At 42.4% G+C, this 16,171-nt stretch overlaps 1 protein-coding gene across 6 annotated transcripts in view; it reads right to left on the reverse strand.

Annotated features, from left to right (window-relative positions):
* LOC140191232 (dedicator of cytokinesis protein 7-like) overlaps positions 1-16,171 on the reverse strand; it is a 216,037-nt gene that overhangs the window by 47,031 nt on the left and 152,835 nt on the right. For all 6 annotated transcript variants that reach the window (XM_072248433.1, XM_072248432.1, XM_072248431.1 and 3 more), the window contains 4 exons: positions 13,215-13,367; positions 9,494-9,652; positions 7,627-7,727; positions 7,337-7,529 (listed from right to left, as the gene is read on the reverse strand). In XM_072248433.1, the coding sequence (XP_072104534.1) occupies positions 7,337-7,529; positions 7,627-7,727; positions 9,494-9,652; positions 13,215-13,367 (606 nt within the window). The remainder of the gene's footprint in view (positions 1-7,336; positions 7,530-7,626; positions 7,728-9,493; positions 9,653-13,214; positions 13,368-16,171) is intronic.

Raw genomic sequence — 16,171 nt, forward strand, 5'->3', positions numbered from 1 at the left:
TATCGGCTAAGCATGAAGTAAATGGAGACACAAGCCTGCAGATGCTGGAACCTTAAGCAACAAACAAACGGTGGGGGAACTCAGCAGGTCAGGCAGTATGTTAAGACATCCATCACAGGAACAGGCCCTTCTGGCCCATGAGCCCGTGCCGTCCAATTACATCCATGTAACCAATTCATCTCCTAACCAATACATCTTTGTAACGTGGGAGGAAACTGGAAATTGGAGGAAACCCATGTAGTCACGGGGAGAATGTACTGTACAAACTCCTTACAGACAGCGGCAGTACCTGAACCTGGATTGCTGGTGCCGTAAAGCATTACACAAACCAGCACGCGATCGTGCTGCCCCTGTGGGGGAAAATGAACAGATTACGTTTTGTCAATGCAGATGAAGGGTCTTTACCAGTTCATAACGAAGAGTCTCAGCCTGAAATATTGACTGCACATTTCCATCCTCATATGCTGCCTGACCTGCTAATTCCCTTCAGCAGCTTGTTTTTTTAGGGTAACAGATTTTCTAATTCGGCTATAGTTCCTCTGTTTTCTTTCTTCACAAATTACTTCAGCCCTAGAATCCTGAGCATTGTCAAATTCAATTCTTGCACTGCCAACAATAGTGTTGTCCATAAGACATAGGAGCAGAATTATGCCATTCGGCCCATCGAGTCAACTCTGCCATTCTGTCACAGCTGATCTATTAACCCTCTCTACCCCATTCTCCTGCCTTCTCCCTATCGACTTTGAAGCTCTTCCTATTCAAGAACCTATCAACCACTGCTTTAAATACACTCAAATCACTTGGCCTCCACAGTTGTCTGTGGCAATGGCTTCCACAGATTCATTCCCCTTATCTCTGTTTTAAATGGACACCCTAATCTGAAGTGCCCTCGGGTCCCAGACTTATCCACTATAGGAAACATCCTCTCCACATTCCCAATCTGTACAATTCCTTCTGCAGACTCTCTGATTCCTCAATGCTACCTGTCCCTCACCTATCTTTGTATTGTCTGCAAACTTGATTACAAAGCCATCAATTCCAACATCCAAATCATTGACATATATCATCAAAAGAAGTGGCCCCAACACAAAGCCCAGTGGAATACCACTAGCCACCAGCTGCCAACCAGAAAAAGCTCCCTGCATTACCATTCTCTGCCTCCTGCCAATTAGCCTTGCTTTATCCACGCTAGTATCTTTCCTCTAATACCATGGGCTTTTAACTTGTGAAGCAACCTCATGTGTGGCATCTTGACAAAGTCTTTCTGAAAATCCAAGTATACAACATCAACCAATTCTCCTTTGTCTATCCTGCTTGTTACTTCAAAGAATTACAACAGATTTTTTTGGCAAGATTTTCTCCTGAGGAAACCATGCTGACTACAGTATATTTTATCATGTGCCTCCATGTACCCTGAAATCACATCCTTAACAATCGACTCCAACTTCTTCCCAACCACTGAAGTCAGGCTAACTGAACTATAATTTCCTTTCTTTTGCCTCTCTCTCTTTTTGAAGAGTAGAGTGACATTTTCAATTTTCCAGTCTTCTGGAACCATTCCAGAATCTAGTGATCCTTGAAAGATCATTACTAATGCCTTCACAATCTCTTTAACCACCTCTTTCAACACCCTGGGATGGATGCCATCTGGTCCAGACGATTTATCTGCCTTCAGACCTTTTGTTTCTCAAGAATTTTTCCTTAGTAATGTTAACATCACACACTGACACCTGAAACTTTCACCATTCTGCTACTGTCTCCCACAGTGAAGACTGATGCAAAATACTAACTTAGTTCGTCCACCATTTCCTTGTCTTCTATTGTTACGTCTCCAGCATAGTTTTCTAGTGACCTGATATCCACTCTTGCCTCTCTTTTACACTTTTATGTATCTGCAGAACTTTTGGTATCTTCTTTAATATTAATTGGCTAGCTTCCCTTTGTCTTTACCTTCTTAATGACTTTTTAGTTAACTTCTGTTGGCATTTAAAAGCTTCCCAATCCTCTAACTTTCCACCAATTTTTGCTCTATAATATACCCTCTCTTTGGTTTTTACCTGTCCTGACCAAGGGACCAAGGGTCTCGGCCTGAAATGTCGACTGTATCTCTTCCTAGAGATGCTGCCTGGCCTGCTGCGTTCACCAGCAACTTTGATGTGTGTTGCTTGAATTTCCAGCATCTGCAGAATTCCTGTTGTTTGGTTTTTATGTTGGCTTTGACTTCTCTTGTTAGCCATGGTTGTATCATCTTGCCTTTAGAATAGTTAAGACAATAAGACACAGAAGCAAAATTAGGCCATTCAGCCCATTGAGTCTGCACTGTTATTTTATCATGGCTGATCCCGGATACCACTCAACCCCATACACCTGCCTTCTCACCATATCCTTTGATGCCCCGACCAATCAGGAAAATATCAGCTTTCACTCTAAATATACCTATGGACTTGTCCTCCACTGTAGCCTGTAGCAGAGCATTCCAAAGAGTCACTACTCTCTGGCTAAAAAAAATCCTCCATACCTCTGTTCTAAAAGGTTGCCCCTCAGTTTTGAGACTGAGTCTTCTAATTCTGGATAACCCCACCATTGGAAACATCCCCTCCACATCCACCTTATTTAGTCCTTTCAACTTATGGTCAGTTTCAATGAAATCCCTCCGCATACTTCTTCCTCTTAGGGATGTATATACTGTATCCTATGTCTTCCAAATTGCTTTCAGAAATTCCTGCCGTTGCTGCTCTGCCATCATCCCTTCCAGTGTTCTATTTCAATCAATTCTGGCCCACTCCTCTCCCATGCCTCTGTAATTCCCTTTAAACCACTGTAATACTGATACATCTGATTTTAGCTTCTTCTTCTCCAGTCTCAAGGTGAATTCTACCATACTATGATCAATTTCCCCTAAGGGTTCTTTTACCTTAAGCTCGCTAAGGTACGTGTTGGGCATGTGGCCAAGTGGTTAAGGCGTTCGTCTAGTTATCTCAAGGTCGCTAGTTCGAGCCTCAGCTGTGGCAGCGTGTTTGTGCCTTTGAGCAAGGCACTTAATCACACATTGCTCTGGTCTGTGTGAGGAGTGGCGCCCCACACAGACTTCCAGTCTGTGCCTTGTAAGGCATGAAAATGCCCGACGCAGACCTCTCATGGTCTGAGTCGACATTCCCCCACCTCTCTAATCAATTCTGGTTCATTGCACAACACCCAATCCAGAATAGCTGATCCCCTAGTGGCGTCAACCCCAAGCTGCTCTAAAAAGCCAATTCGTAGACATTCAAGAAAATCCCCCCCTTGGAATCCAGCACCAATCTAGATTTTTACCTTTGCAGTTCCTTAGCTCTATCCACAACGATACAATACCTTCTGACCCTATGTCACCTCTTTCTAATCATTTGACTTCACTTTTTACCAACAGAGCAATGCCACCCCCCTCTGCCTTCTTGCCTATCCTTTCAATACAATGTGTATCCTTGGACATTAAGCTCCCAGCTATAATCTTCTTTCAGCCATGATTCAGTGATGCCTACAACATCATACATGCCAATCTGTGACTGTGCTGCAAGTTCATCTACCTTATTCTGCATATTCTGTATATACTGCACACATTCACTCTTTTCAATTTTGTCCATTTTTTTTGTTCCAACTCATCCTGTTGACGGCAATTTTACCCAACTGTCAACCTCCCTTTGCTAGGAAGTCTCACTTCTCAATGCCACTGTTTGTAAACCAACTGCCTCATCTTCAGCACTATCACTCTAGTTCCTGTCCCCCTGCCAAATTAGATTAAACCCACCTGAACAACTCTAGCCAACCTGCCTGCAAGGATATTAAACCCCCTCGGGTTCAGGTGTAACCAGTCCCTTTTGTACAGGTCACATCTTCCCCAGAAGAGATTCCAATGATTCATAAATCTGAACTCCTGCTCCCTGCACCAGTTCCTCAGCCACACATTCACCTGCAAAATCAGCCTATTCTTAGCCTCACTGGCATGTGGCACGGGCAGCAATCCAGAGATTACTGTCATGGAGGTCCTGTTTCTCAGCTTTCTACCTAACTCCCTAAAATCTCTCTTCAGGACCTCCTCACTTTGTCTACCTATGTCATTGGCATTGGGACTGATTCTTTTTGCAGATGATATGAAGATACGTGGAGGAGCAGGTAGTTTTGAGGAAGTAGAGTGGCTACAGAAGGACTCGATAGATTAGGAGAATGGACAAAGAAGTGGCAGATGGAATACAGCGTCTGGAAGTGTATGGTCATACACTGTGGTAGAAGAAATGAAAGGGTTGAATATTTTCTAAGCAGAGAGAAAATACAAAAATCTGTGTTGCAAAGGGACTTGGGAGTTCCTGTGCACAACTCCCTGAAGGTTAATTTGCAGATAGTCAGTGGTGAGGAAGGCAAATTTGATGTTAGAATTCATTTCCAGCGGACTAGAATATAAAAGCAAGGATATAACGTTGAGGCTTTATAAAGCACTGGTGAAGCCTCACTTTGGAGTATTTTGAGCAGTTTTGGACCCCTTATCTTAAAAAGGATGTGCTGACACAGGAAAGGGTTCAAAGGAGGTTCACAAAAATAATTACAGGATTGAACGGCCTGTCTCATGAAGAGGAGATTTTAGAATAGAGATGAGGAGGAATTTCTTTAGCCAGTGTGGTGAACCTGTGGAATTCATTGCCACAGGCAGATGTCAAGGCCACGTCTGTATGTATAATTAAGGCAGAGAGTGATAGATTTTTGATTGGTCGGGGCATGAAGGGATACGGGGAGGGAAGCAGGATATTGGGGTTGAGAGGAAAATTGAATCAGCCATGATGAAATGGTGGAGCAGACTTGATGGGCCAAATAGTCTAATCCTGCTCCTATATCTTATGCTCTTATTGCGGGATGAAAGGCCTGCTCCTGGTCTGTACTGTTCTATGTCAGAATAGGAATGGAAAGTCTAATTGAAATAGGTGCCACTGGGAGATCATGCCTTTTTGCACAGAACTTCCACTGTTTATTCGCCTCCATTGATGCTGTCTGACTTGATCAGTACCTTCAGCATTTCAGGTGTATTGCTCAAGTTTTCCAGCATCTGCAGAATCTCTTGTGTTTATATAATTGGAAGTGATTCATGCTGGTGGTTTATTCATGATTCTTTCACAAATGTTCACAGTTGCACCAAATTTTCAACAGCTGAGTGGGCAGATCAGACTCTTTTATCAAAAAGTATACATAACTTCTCAGTGATGACTAAAGCACTCTACTGTCAATATCACAGTCAGTTCCTCTTTTGATCAAAGATTTTCAGCAGACGGGATAAAGCTTCAAGTGGGCATATTAACTGAAATTCAGGTCAACCGCATTTTGTCAGACCATGCAGTTCTGTTGAATAATAATCGTTCTAACACACTGTCCTCCCCATCAGATGTAACCTGACCAAAAGTGTTTCCCAGCATCTTCGATCTTCTTACGTGGTTTGCTCATCGCTGTACAGCATCAGCGGTCACTAATCTGGGTTCAATTCCCACTGTTGTCTGCAAGGCGTTTGTACTTCCTCCTCGTGACCTTGTGAGTTTCCTCCAGGTGCTCCAAATTCCTCCCACATTCCAAAGACATACAGTACAATTAATGCTAGTAAGTTGTGGGCATACTATGTTGGCACCAGAAGCGTGGCAACATGTATGGGCTGCTCCCAGCACATCCTTGTTGGTCTGTGTTGGTCATAGACTCAAAACTATGTTTTTCACTGTACATTTTGATGTACTGTATCAAGAAAAAAATATTCCCCCCCAGAAGCTTTCATGTTTTATTGCTTTACAACATTGAATCACAGTGGATTTAATTTGCCTTTTTTATTGACACTGACCAATAGAAAAAGACTCTTTTATGTCAAAGTGAAAACTGATCTCTACAAAGTGATCTAAATTAACTACAAATATAAATCACAAAACAATTAATGGTATAGTTACTCACCCCTTCAAGTCAGTATTTAGTCTGTGTGGATAGGTCTCTATCAGCTTTGTATATCTGAACACTGCAACTTTTTCCGATTCTTCTTTACAAAACTGCTCAAGCTCTGTCAGATTGCATGGGATCATGAGTGAACAGCCCTTTCCAAGTCCAACCACAAATTCTCAATTGGATTGAGGTATGGACTCTGACTTGGCCACTCCAAGACATTAACTTTGTTGGTTTTAAGCCATTCTGCTGTAGCTTTGGCTTTATATTTGGGGTCATTGTCTTGCTGGAAAACAAATCTTCTCCCAAGTTGCAGTTCTCTTGCAGACTGTGTCACGCTCTCCTCCAGGATTTCCCCCTACTTTGCTGCATTCATTTTAGTCTCTACCTTCACAATCCTTCCAGGGCCTGCTGCAGTGAATCATCTCCACTGCATCAAGCAGCTACCAATATGCTTCACGGTAGGGATGGTGCATTTTTGATTATGTGCAGTGTTTGGCCAAAAAGCTCATCAGACCATGGAACCTTCTACCAGTTGACTTCATAGTCACCCACATGTCTTCTGGCAAACTCTAGCTGAGATTTTATGTGAGTTTATTTTCAACAGCAGCTTTCTCTTTGCCACTCTCCCGTAAAGTTGCGACTGGTGAAGCACCTGGGCAACAGTTGTATGTGAAGTCTCTCCCATCTCAGCCACTGAAGCTTGTAACTCCTCCAGAGTTGTCACAGGTCTCTTGGTGGCCTCCCTCACTAGTCTCCTTCTTGTACAGTCACTCAGTTTTTGAGGATGCCCTGCTCTAGGCAGATTCATAGCTGTGGCATATTCTTTCCATTTCTTAATGATTGACTTAACTGTACTCCAAGGGATATTCAGTGACTTGGAAATATTCTTGTATCCATCTCCTGACTTGTGCTTTTCAATACCAGAGTTGCTTGAAGTGTTCTTTTGCCTTCATGGTGTAGATTTTGCCAGGATACTGACTCACCAGCTGTTGGACCTTCCAGATACAGATGCATTTTTACTACAGTCAATTGAAACACCTTGACTGCATTGAGGTCTCCAAAAACAGATGCCCATTTAACTAATTACGTGACTTTTAAAACCAATTGGCTGCACCAGTGATGATTCGGTGTGTCATATTAAAGAGGGGGGGTGAAAACTTATGCAATCAATTATTTTGTGTTTTATATTTGTAATTAATTTCGATCATTCTGGTTTCACTTTAATATGAAAGAGCCTTTTACTGTTGATCAGAGTCAAAAAGCCAAATTAATTCCAGTGTGATTCAATGTTGTACAACAATGAAGCATGCAAACTTCCAAGGGGGTGAATACTTTTTATAGGCACTGTACATGTTACAAATAAAGCTAATCTTTATCTGAAACTTTGCCCACTTACCTGAAAGGTGACACAACCCACTGGCAAATACCGGCAATCTTCCAGCATGTTGAGGTATTCAGCCACCAATGCTGCAGAGTGTACCAGGCACTGAGCTGCCTCGGCATGGTTGGCCCGTTCTGAGTGCTTCCCTGCCATGTTCTGCAACCAGGTCAAGCGCAAATCTGGTGATGTCTGGTAACCTTTGGCAATTCTGTTAGATTAAGGCATGGTGTTAGCATAACCAGATATGTTTGGGCTTAGATAACACAGGACACAGGGTGTGAAAAGGGATATAAAAGTGCCCTGACCTGTACATTAGATCCATCAACATTTCGGGATCCTCCTGGTGCTCCTTCATTTTCACGGTGTCCGTGAGGATCATGTGCAGATTGAACACCAGGTCTTGGACCTGGACAGGAAAGGAACAGTACGTCAAAGCACACCCACACTTGTTCAAATAATCCCCCACACAAAAAAAAACAAATGCAAAGGTGATTTTGGACCACCTTCCATTAAAAAAAATGCATGTCTTAAATCTGCAGTCAAGAGACTCATTTGGCTGTGAATTAGTATTCTGTCATCACCTCAAATTAGCTTTCAGTGCTGAGTTCCAGAACGTTAAATACATATTCTGCTCACTCCATTTAAGGGACACACAAGAATTACCTGAATCAGTGAAATCTCAACATAGCAAATCACTCAACACACATCAAAGTTGCTGGTGAACGCAGCAGGCCAGGCAGCATCTCTAGGAAGAGGTACAGTCGACGTTTCGGGCCAAGACCCTTCGTCAGGACTCTTTGACCCTTTGAGTCCTGACGAAGGGTCTCGGCCTGAAATGTCGACTGTACCTCTTCCTAGAGATGCTGCCTGGTCTGCTGTGTTCACCAGCAACTTTGATGTGTGTTGCTTGAATTTCCAGCATCTGCAGAATTCCTCGTGTTTGCATAGCAAATCACTATTCAAATAAGAAAAATAATGGATTTTTAAAAATATTATCTACCAGAAATAGACTTGGGTTTCTTATCACTGATATATGTCATGGATTTTGTTGTTCTTTGGCAGTAGTAGTGCAATACGCAAAATAGGCTATAAAATAATGTTAAGAAATAAGTGTAAAAAATAAATAGTGAGGTCCACGTGTCTGTGGGTCTCTGGTCTGTTCAGAAATATGATGGCGGGGGGGAGGGGGGTGGTGGTGGGGAGAGGAGGGGGATACATTTTCTCTTCTCTCTCCCATTGGGCAGAAGATACAAAAGCCTGAAAGCACATACTGCCATGTTCAGGACAGCTTCAATCCCACTGTTATCAGATTCTTAAACAGACCTCTCGCTCCACCGCATTATGACCCTGCACTTCATGGTTTACTTGCACAGCATGTTTTCAGCAGCATTTACACTTTATTCTGGATTGTTATTGTTTCACCTTATTCTGGCTCAATGCTCTATGCAATGATTTGATCTGTTAAACAGCAGGACAAGCTTTTCTCTGTATCTGGGTACATGTGACAATAATAAACCACTTCCAAAACCAGAAACTAATGGAAAAGCATATTCATAAGTTCTTAATGAACATTTTGGAGGAGAATACAGAGCACTAATAAAAGGTAGGCTCAGAGAAGAAATACAAGATATGAATTCAAGCAAGGCAATCACAAACTAAAAACTAGGGTCAAAAGAGTGATTAATATTTGGGATAAAAATAAATGGTTCATAGCAGCAGAAAGGGCATTAGAGCACTGTCTCTCTGTGTGTGCTGACTCTGCCTCCCCCCTCTGCTTCTTCCTCTGTCTGACGCCCCACCATTCTCTCTCTCTCTCCATTTGTCCATCTCTGCCTTCCTATCTCTGTCTCTTCCTCTACCCAGCTCTCTCTCTGTTTCTCCCTCCCTATGTCTCCCTCCATCACCCTTTCTCCCTCCCTCCCTGCTCCTGCCCTCCTCCCTGTTCCGTACCTTCAATGGAAGTGCCAAGAACAGGTTAAAGTGCTCTCTTAACCAAATTTGCTTTCTTTTTAATTTTGGAAGTGTCAAAATCAGCATTGTGTACTGGTGTACTGGTCCTCAGACATTTGGCAAGGGAGGTGCTCAACAGTGTTTGTTGATGCTCAGGCATTAATGACAACTTCTGCCATGTTTCATTACGGAGCTGGCACAGAGCAGGTAAAAATGTTTTACCTGTTCAGGAAAGGTGGTTTCTCGTAGTTCCAGGTCTTCCTCGGCATATGTCAGGATTGTTTTCAGCGAGCGCCGGAGGTATTCTTCATTGAAATTTTGGGAAGTCCCCACCAGTGAGGACAGTGACATGGTGACTTGCATTTTCACTCGGGCAAAATTCTTAAAGAAAACAAAATGCTTGGTTCAGTTTCTCTAATATCTAGATAAATATTCAGTTTGTAAGACAAACTCCCAGTAAGTATTAAACTACAGTGGGTGCACATACCGTACAATCACTAGGAGTGGATATCAGGTTAGTTTTTTCTGTTAGCTCGACAGTTTTGGGGATATTTTTCTGTTCTTACCAGAACAATGGTCTCTGCTGTAGATTAAACACTGCATAAGAGCTCATCACAGCCTCTGCATGATAAACAGTGTGATAATGTGCCATCAGTGGAGACAGTGAGGTTACCAGTGAACTAACTGCAAGAGCTGAGCTTATTCTAGGATATCACCGATTTTTCTATAGACCAACAGGATTCCAAGGTTCAAATCAAAATTCTCCCTTGACCCAAAGTGACGAATTATTTTGTTTAATGATTCTAGCTTCACCAGGAATCAGAGAAATTCTCTTTAAACGCATTGCATTATCACATCACCCACTCACTTTTGGCTCATCATTGCAAAGGGGAGATGAGATTGGATAAAAGGCAGCGAAGGTCTTGCTGCCTCCTCAGTAATAATTAAAATATATAATTTGTATAGAAAAGCAAAAAAAAAGACATATGACAGAATCTGATACAAACACAGGAAATATTGGAAATACTCGTTTGCAGATCAGGCAGCATATGCAGTGAGTAAAACAGAGCTAATGTTTCAGATTAACACGCACACGCACGCACACACACACACACACAAAATGCTGGGGGAGCTCAGCAGGTCAGGCAGCTTCATGGAGAGGAATAAACAGTCGACTTTTCGATTCAACAGCCTTCATCAGCCTCGGTCCAAAACATCGATTATTTATTCCCAGGACAGGTCTTCTGAAATGATAACTCTGAGGAATCTCAAGCTGCTGATCCTCTCCACCTCTGATCCCCTGATGAAGACAGGCTCATGAACCTCTGGCTTCCTCCTCTTTGCTGAGATTGAGTAAGAGGTTGCTGTTGTGGCACCACTCAGCCAGATTTTCAATCTCCCTCCTATATGTTGATTTGTCACCACCTTTGACTCGGCCTATGACAGTGGTGTTGTCAGCAAACTTAAACACGGCATTGGAGCTGTACTTAGCCACACAATCATAAGTGTAGAGCAAGTAAAGCAGGGGCTTAAGCATACAGCCTTGTGGTGCAACTGTGCTGATGGAGACTGCACGGATGTTGTTGCCAATCCAAACTAACTGGGGTCTGCAAGTGAGGAAATCGAGGATCCAATTGCACAAGAAGCTGTAGTTGATAAAGAGCACCCTGATATATGCAGCTTTGAGGTCCAGATGATCCAGGGTTGAACAATGAAAAATAATAATGAAAACTAAGATGGCAAAGGAATTAACCAGGTATTTTGTACGATGGAAGAAATAAGTAACATTCCAGAAACAGAAGCTGGAAACTGAAAGGGAACAATCTTGGGAAAAACTGGGAAAACAGAAGAAAAACTTGGGAGCAATCCCCAGGGAGAGCAAGAAATCCGAGCCAGTTAGCGTAACACTGTCAGAGAAAAATCGTTAGAAACTATTATTAATGATGGCAGGATACCTAGAAAAATTAAGATAATGAAGCCAAGTTAACATGGTTTTTAAAAAGAAAATCACATTTGATTGCTTGAATTCTTCAAGGGTGCAAGGTGTGCTGCACGTAAAGGGGAGTCCGCTCACTCACTAAGGTCACTGTGGGAAGTGAAAGCTCAGATTGTAGGAGATAATATATTAGTGGGTGGCCAACAGGAATGTGACAGTAAGCATAAATAATCTTCTGGTTTGTGAGATGCAGCCGGTGGTGTGCCACAGTGATCGGTGCTGGTCCCCAACATGTTGCAATTTATATAAATGACTTCCATGAAGGCATAGAAGATATGGTTGTTAATTTCCCCATCAGCTCAGATCTACAGGGGGCCGGGGGGGGGGGAATGTGGTTTAAAGGTCATAAGGAAACTTAAAAAAGTGAAGATACAGAGAGGTTAGAGTGGGCAAGGTCCGACAAATGAAGCACAATATTGGACGATGTGAAGTTCTTCATTCAGATTCAGAATCATGTTTATTATCACTGACAGACTGTTTGTTGTGAAATTTGTTGTTTTGCAGCAGTAATACTGTGCAATACATTAAAAGTTACTAGTTACAACATGACAAAAAATAAGTTGTGCAAATAGAGCAAAAAAGTGAGGAAGCATTCATGGTCTGCTCAGAAAACTGATGGGAGAGCAGACGCTCTTCCTAAAACATTGAAGGTGCGTCTTCAGGATCCTGATCTCTTCACTGATGGTCGCAATGAGAAGAGGACACGTCCTGGGTGGTGAGGGTCCTTACTGATGGCTGCCATTTTCTTGAGGCATCAGCTATTAAAATATGCTCTTGATGATGGGTGGTGGAGCTGGGAGGAAAATTTTTAAAAAAGCATAAAATCTACATGGTGAGAGATTCCAGAGTGGAGGTGCAGAAAGATATGGATATACTACAGCATGAGTTACAGAAACTTAGGATGCAGGTTCAGTAACTATTTAAGAATGCTAATGGATATGATTATTTATTGCTTGTGAACTGAAGACAGAGTGGAGAGGTTATATTTTAATTTTATAGGGCATTGGCGACACCACATCTGGAACACCGTAAATGCTAGTGAACTGAAGACAGAGTGGAGGGGTTACAGTATATTTTAATTTTATAGGGCATTCGCGACACCACACCTGGAACACTGTATATTGCGATGGTTTTTTTATTTAAGAAGGGGTAGACGTGTGTTGAGAACAGTTCAGAGATTGTTTTCTGGACTAATCTCTGGAATGAGTGGCTTGTCTCATGAGGAAAGGTTGGATGGGTAAGGCTTGTATCTGTTGGGAGAATAGAGTGAGTGGGATTTAACTGAAATACGTAAGATATAGAGGGATTGAGAAATAAGAATGAAAAGATTATGTTTCTCCTTGCTGAAGAATATACACTCAATGGACAAGTTATTAAGAGGTTTTCTGCTGTTGTAGTCTAGCCGCTTCAAGGTTTGATGTGTTGTGCACTCAGAGACCCTGTTCTGCATACCACTGTTGTAATGCATGGTTATTTGAGTTACTGTCACCTTCCTGTTGGCTTGAACCAGTCTGGCCATTCTCCTCTGACCTCTCTCATCAACAAGGTAGCCGCGCCCACAGAACTGCCACTCACTGGATGTTTTCTTTGTTTTTCCACACCATTCTCTGTAAACTCTAAAGACTTGTGTGTGAAAATCCCAGGAGATCAGCAGTTTCTTGAGATACTCAAACCACCCTGTGTGTCACTAACAATCATTCCATGGTCAAAGTAACTTAGATCACATTTCTTCCCCAGTCTGCGTTTGGTCTGAACAACAACTGAAACTCTTGACCATGGCTGCATGCTTTTATGCACTGGGTTGTTGCAGACGATTGGTTGATTAGATACTTATATTAACGTGCAAGTGTACAGGTGTACATAATAAAGTGGCTACTGTGTGTATTTAGATTACTTCTAATGTACTGCTCTTACATGTTCAATATAGAAATGAACTGATATACTTACATTGCCAATCTCAAAGTTCTGCCTCATGAGGAGGTAGAGTGAAGCACTAGCATGTGATCGGATGGTCCCCACGCTGCTGCTGCAGTGTCGCAGGAGTCTCAAACACAGATCAGCACAAAGCTCGGTATCCTCCTCAAACAACATTTCCGGAAACTGCACAAACACATTCAGAAAGCAAGGCAAAGAGGTCACCTCACCACATTCTGATTGACTTGCGTTGGACTGGTGTGTATTTCCTTGTATTTTTCTTGTAGTTTAATTTTCCTACGCTTGTTTGTATTTTTGGATAATCACCTATACTGTATATATGTTCAATGAATTTTACAGTAATTTTGGTACTTCAGTATATTTCTTGAAAATTCATAGTTTTCAGTAGCAGGTGTCACATCACTTCAATCTGGCTATTCTATAGGTTAAGACCATAAGACCATAAGACAAAAGAGAAGTTGGCCATTCGGCCCATCGAGTCTGCTCTGCCATTTTATCATGAGCTGATTCATTCTCCCATTTAGTCCCACTCCCCCACCTTCTCACCACAACTTTTGATGCCCTGGCTACTCAGATACCTATCAATCTCTGCCTTAAATACACCCCATGACTTGGCCTCCACTGCCACCCATGCTAACAAATTCCATAGATTCACCACCCTCTGACTAAAAAAATTTCTTCGCATCTCCGTTCTGAATGGGCGCCCTTCAATCCTTAAGTCATGCCCTCTCATACTAGACTCCCCCATCATGGGAAACAACTTTGCCACATCCACTCTGTCCACGCCTTTCAACATTCAAGATATTTCTATGAGGTCCCCCCTCATTCTTCTAAACTCCAGGGAATACAGTCCAAGAGCAGATAAACGTTCCTCATATGTTAATCCCCTCATTCGCGGAATCATTCTAGTGAATCTTCTCTGTACCCTCCCCAACGTCAGCACATCCTTTCTTAAATAAGGAGCCCAAAACTGCCCACAGTACTCCAAGTGAGGTCTCACCAGCGCCTTATAGAGCCTCAACATCACATTCCTGCTCCTGTACTCTATTCCTCTAGAAATGAATGCCAACATTGCATTCGTCTTCTTCACCACCGACTCAATCTGGAAGTTAACTTTAAGGGTATCCTGCACGAGGACTCCCAAGTCCCGTTGCATCTCAGAACTTTGAATTCTCTCCTCATTTAAATAATGGTCTGCCTGTTTACTTCTTCTGCCAAAGTGCATTACCATACACTTTCCAACATTGTATTTCATTTGCTATTTCTTTGCCCATTCTTCCAATCTATCTAATTCTCTGCAGACTCTCTGTTTCCTCAGCACTACCGGCCCCTCCACCTATCTTTGTATCATCAGCAAACTTAGCCACAAAGCCATCTATTCCATAATCCAAATCGTTGATGTACAATGTAAAAAGAAGCGGCCCCAACACGGACCCCTGTGGAACACCACTGGTAACCGGCAGCCAACCAGAATAGGATCCCTTTATTCCCACTGTCTGTTTCCTGCCAATCAGCCAATGCCCTATCCATGTATGTAACTTTCCCGTAATTTCATGGGCTCTTATCTTGTTAAGCAGCCTTATGTGTGGCACCTTGTCAAATTTCCTGAAAAAATTGTGATAGGTTTGTCAGGCAGGATTTTCCTTTCAGGAAACCATGCTGAGTTCTGCCTATCTTGTCATATGCCTCCAGGTACTCCGTAACCTCATCCTTGACAATCGACTCCAACAACTTCTCAACCACCGATGTCAAGCTAACAGGTCTATAATTTCCTTTTTGCTTCCTTGCCCCCTTCTTAAATAGTGGAGTGACATTTGCAATCTTCCAGTCCTCCGGAACCATGCCAGAATCTATCCACTTTTGAAAGATCATTGCTAATGCCTCCGCAATCTCCACAGCTACCTCCTTCAGAACACGAGGGTGCATTCCATCTGGTCGGGGAGATTTATCTCCCCTTAGACTATTCAGCTTTCTGAATACCTCCTCTGTTGTAATTGTAACTGTGCACACTTCTCTTCCCTGCCACCCTTGAGTGTCCGGTATACTGCTGCTGTCTTCCTCAGTGAAGACTGATGCAAAATACTCGTTCAGTTTCTCCGCCATCTCCTTATCTCCCATTACAGTTTCTCCAGCATCATTTTCTATCGGTCCTATATCTACTCTAACCTGTTTTTTTACTCTTTATATACTTGAAAAAGTTTTTAATATCCTCTTTGATATTATTTGCTAGCTTCCTTTCATAGTTCATCTTTTCCCTCTTAATGACATTCTTAGTTTACTTCTGTAAGCTTTTAAAAACTTCCCAATCCTCTGTCTTCCCACTAATTTTTGCTTCCTTGTATGCTCTCTCCTTTGCTTTAACTTTGGCTTTGACTTCTCTTGTCAGCCACAGTTGCATCCTTTTTCCATTTGAAAACAACTTCTTTTTTGGAATATATCTGCCTTGCACCTTCCTCACTTCTCACATAAACTCCAGCCACTGCTGCTCTGCTGTCTTTCCCGCCAGTGTCCTTTTCCAGTCAACTTTGGCCAGCTCCTCTCTCATGCCACTGTAATTTCCTTTACTCCACTGAAATACCTAAGACATCGGATTTTGGCTTCTCTTTTTCAAATTTCACAGTGAACTCAATCATGTTATCCCTCCGGTTCATTACACAATACCCAATCCAGTACAGCTGATCCCCTAGTGGGCTTAACAACAAGCTGTTCTAAAAAGCCATCTCGCAGACATTCTACAAATTCTCTCTCTTGAGATCCAGTGACGACCTGATTTTCCCAATCCACTCGCATGTTAAAATCCCCCACAATTATCATAACACTGCCCTTCTGACAAGGCTTTTCTATTTCCTGTTGTAATTTGTAGTCCACATCACTGCAGCTGTTTGGAGGTCTGTATATAACTGCCATCAGGGTCTTTTTACCCCTGCGATTTCTTAGCTCAACCTGTAAAGATTCTGCACCTTCCAATC

Source organism: Mobula birostris, chromosome 32 (assembly GCF_030028105.1).
Source record: "Mobula birostris isolate sMobBir1 chromosome 32, sMobBir1.hap1, whole genome shotgun sequence".
Taxonomy (NCBI): Eukaryota; Metazoa; Chordata; class Chondrichthyes; order Myliobatiformes; family Myliobatidae; genus Mobula; species Mobula birostris.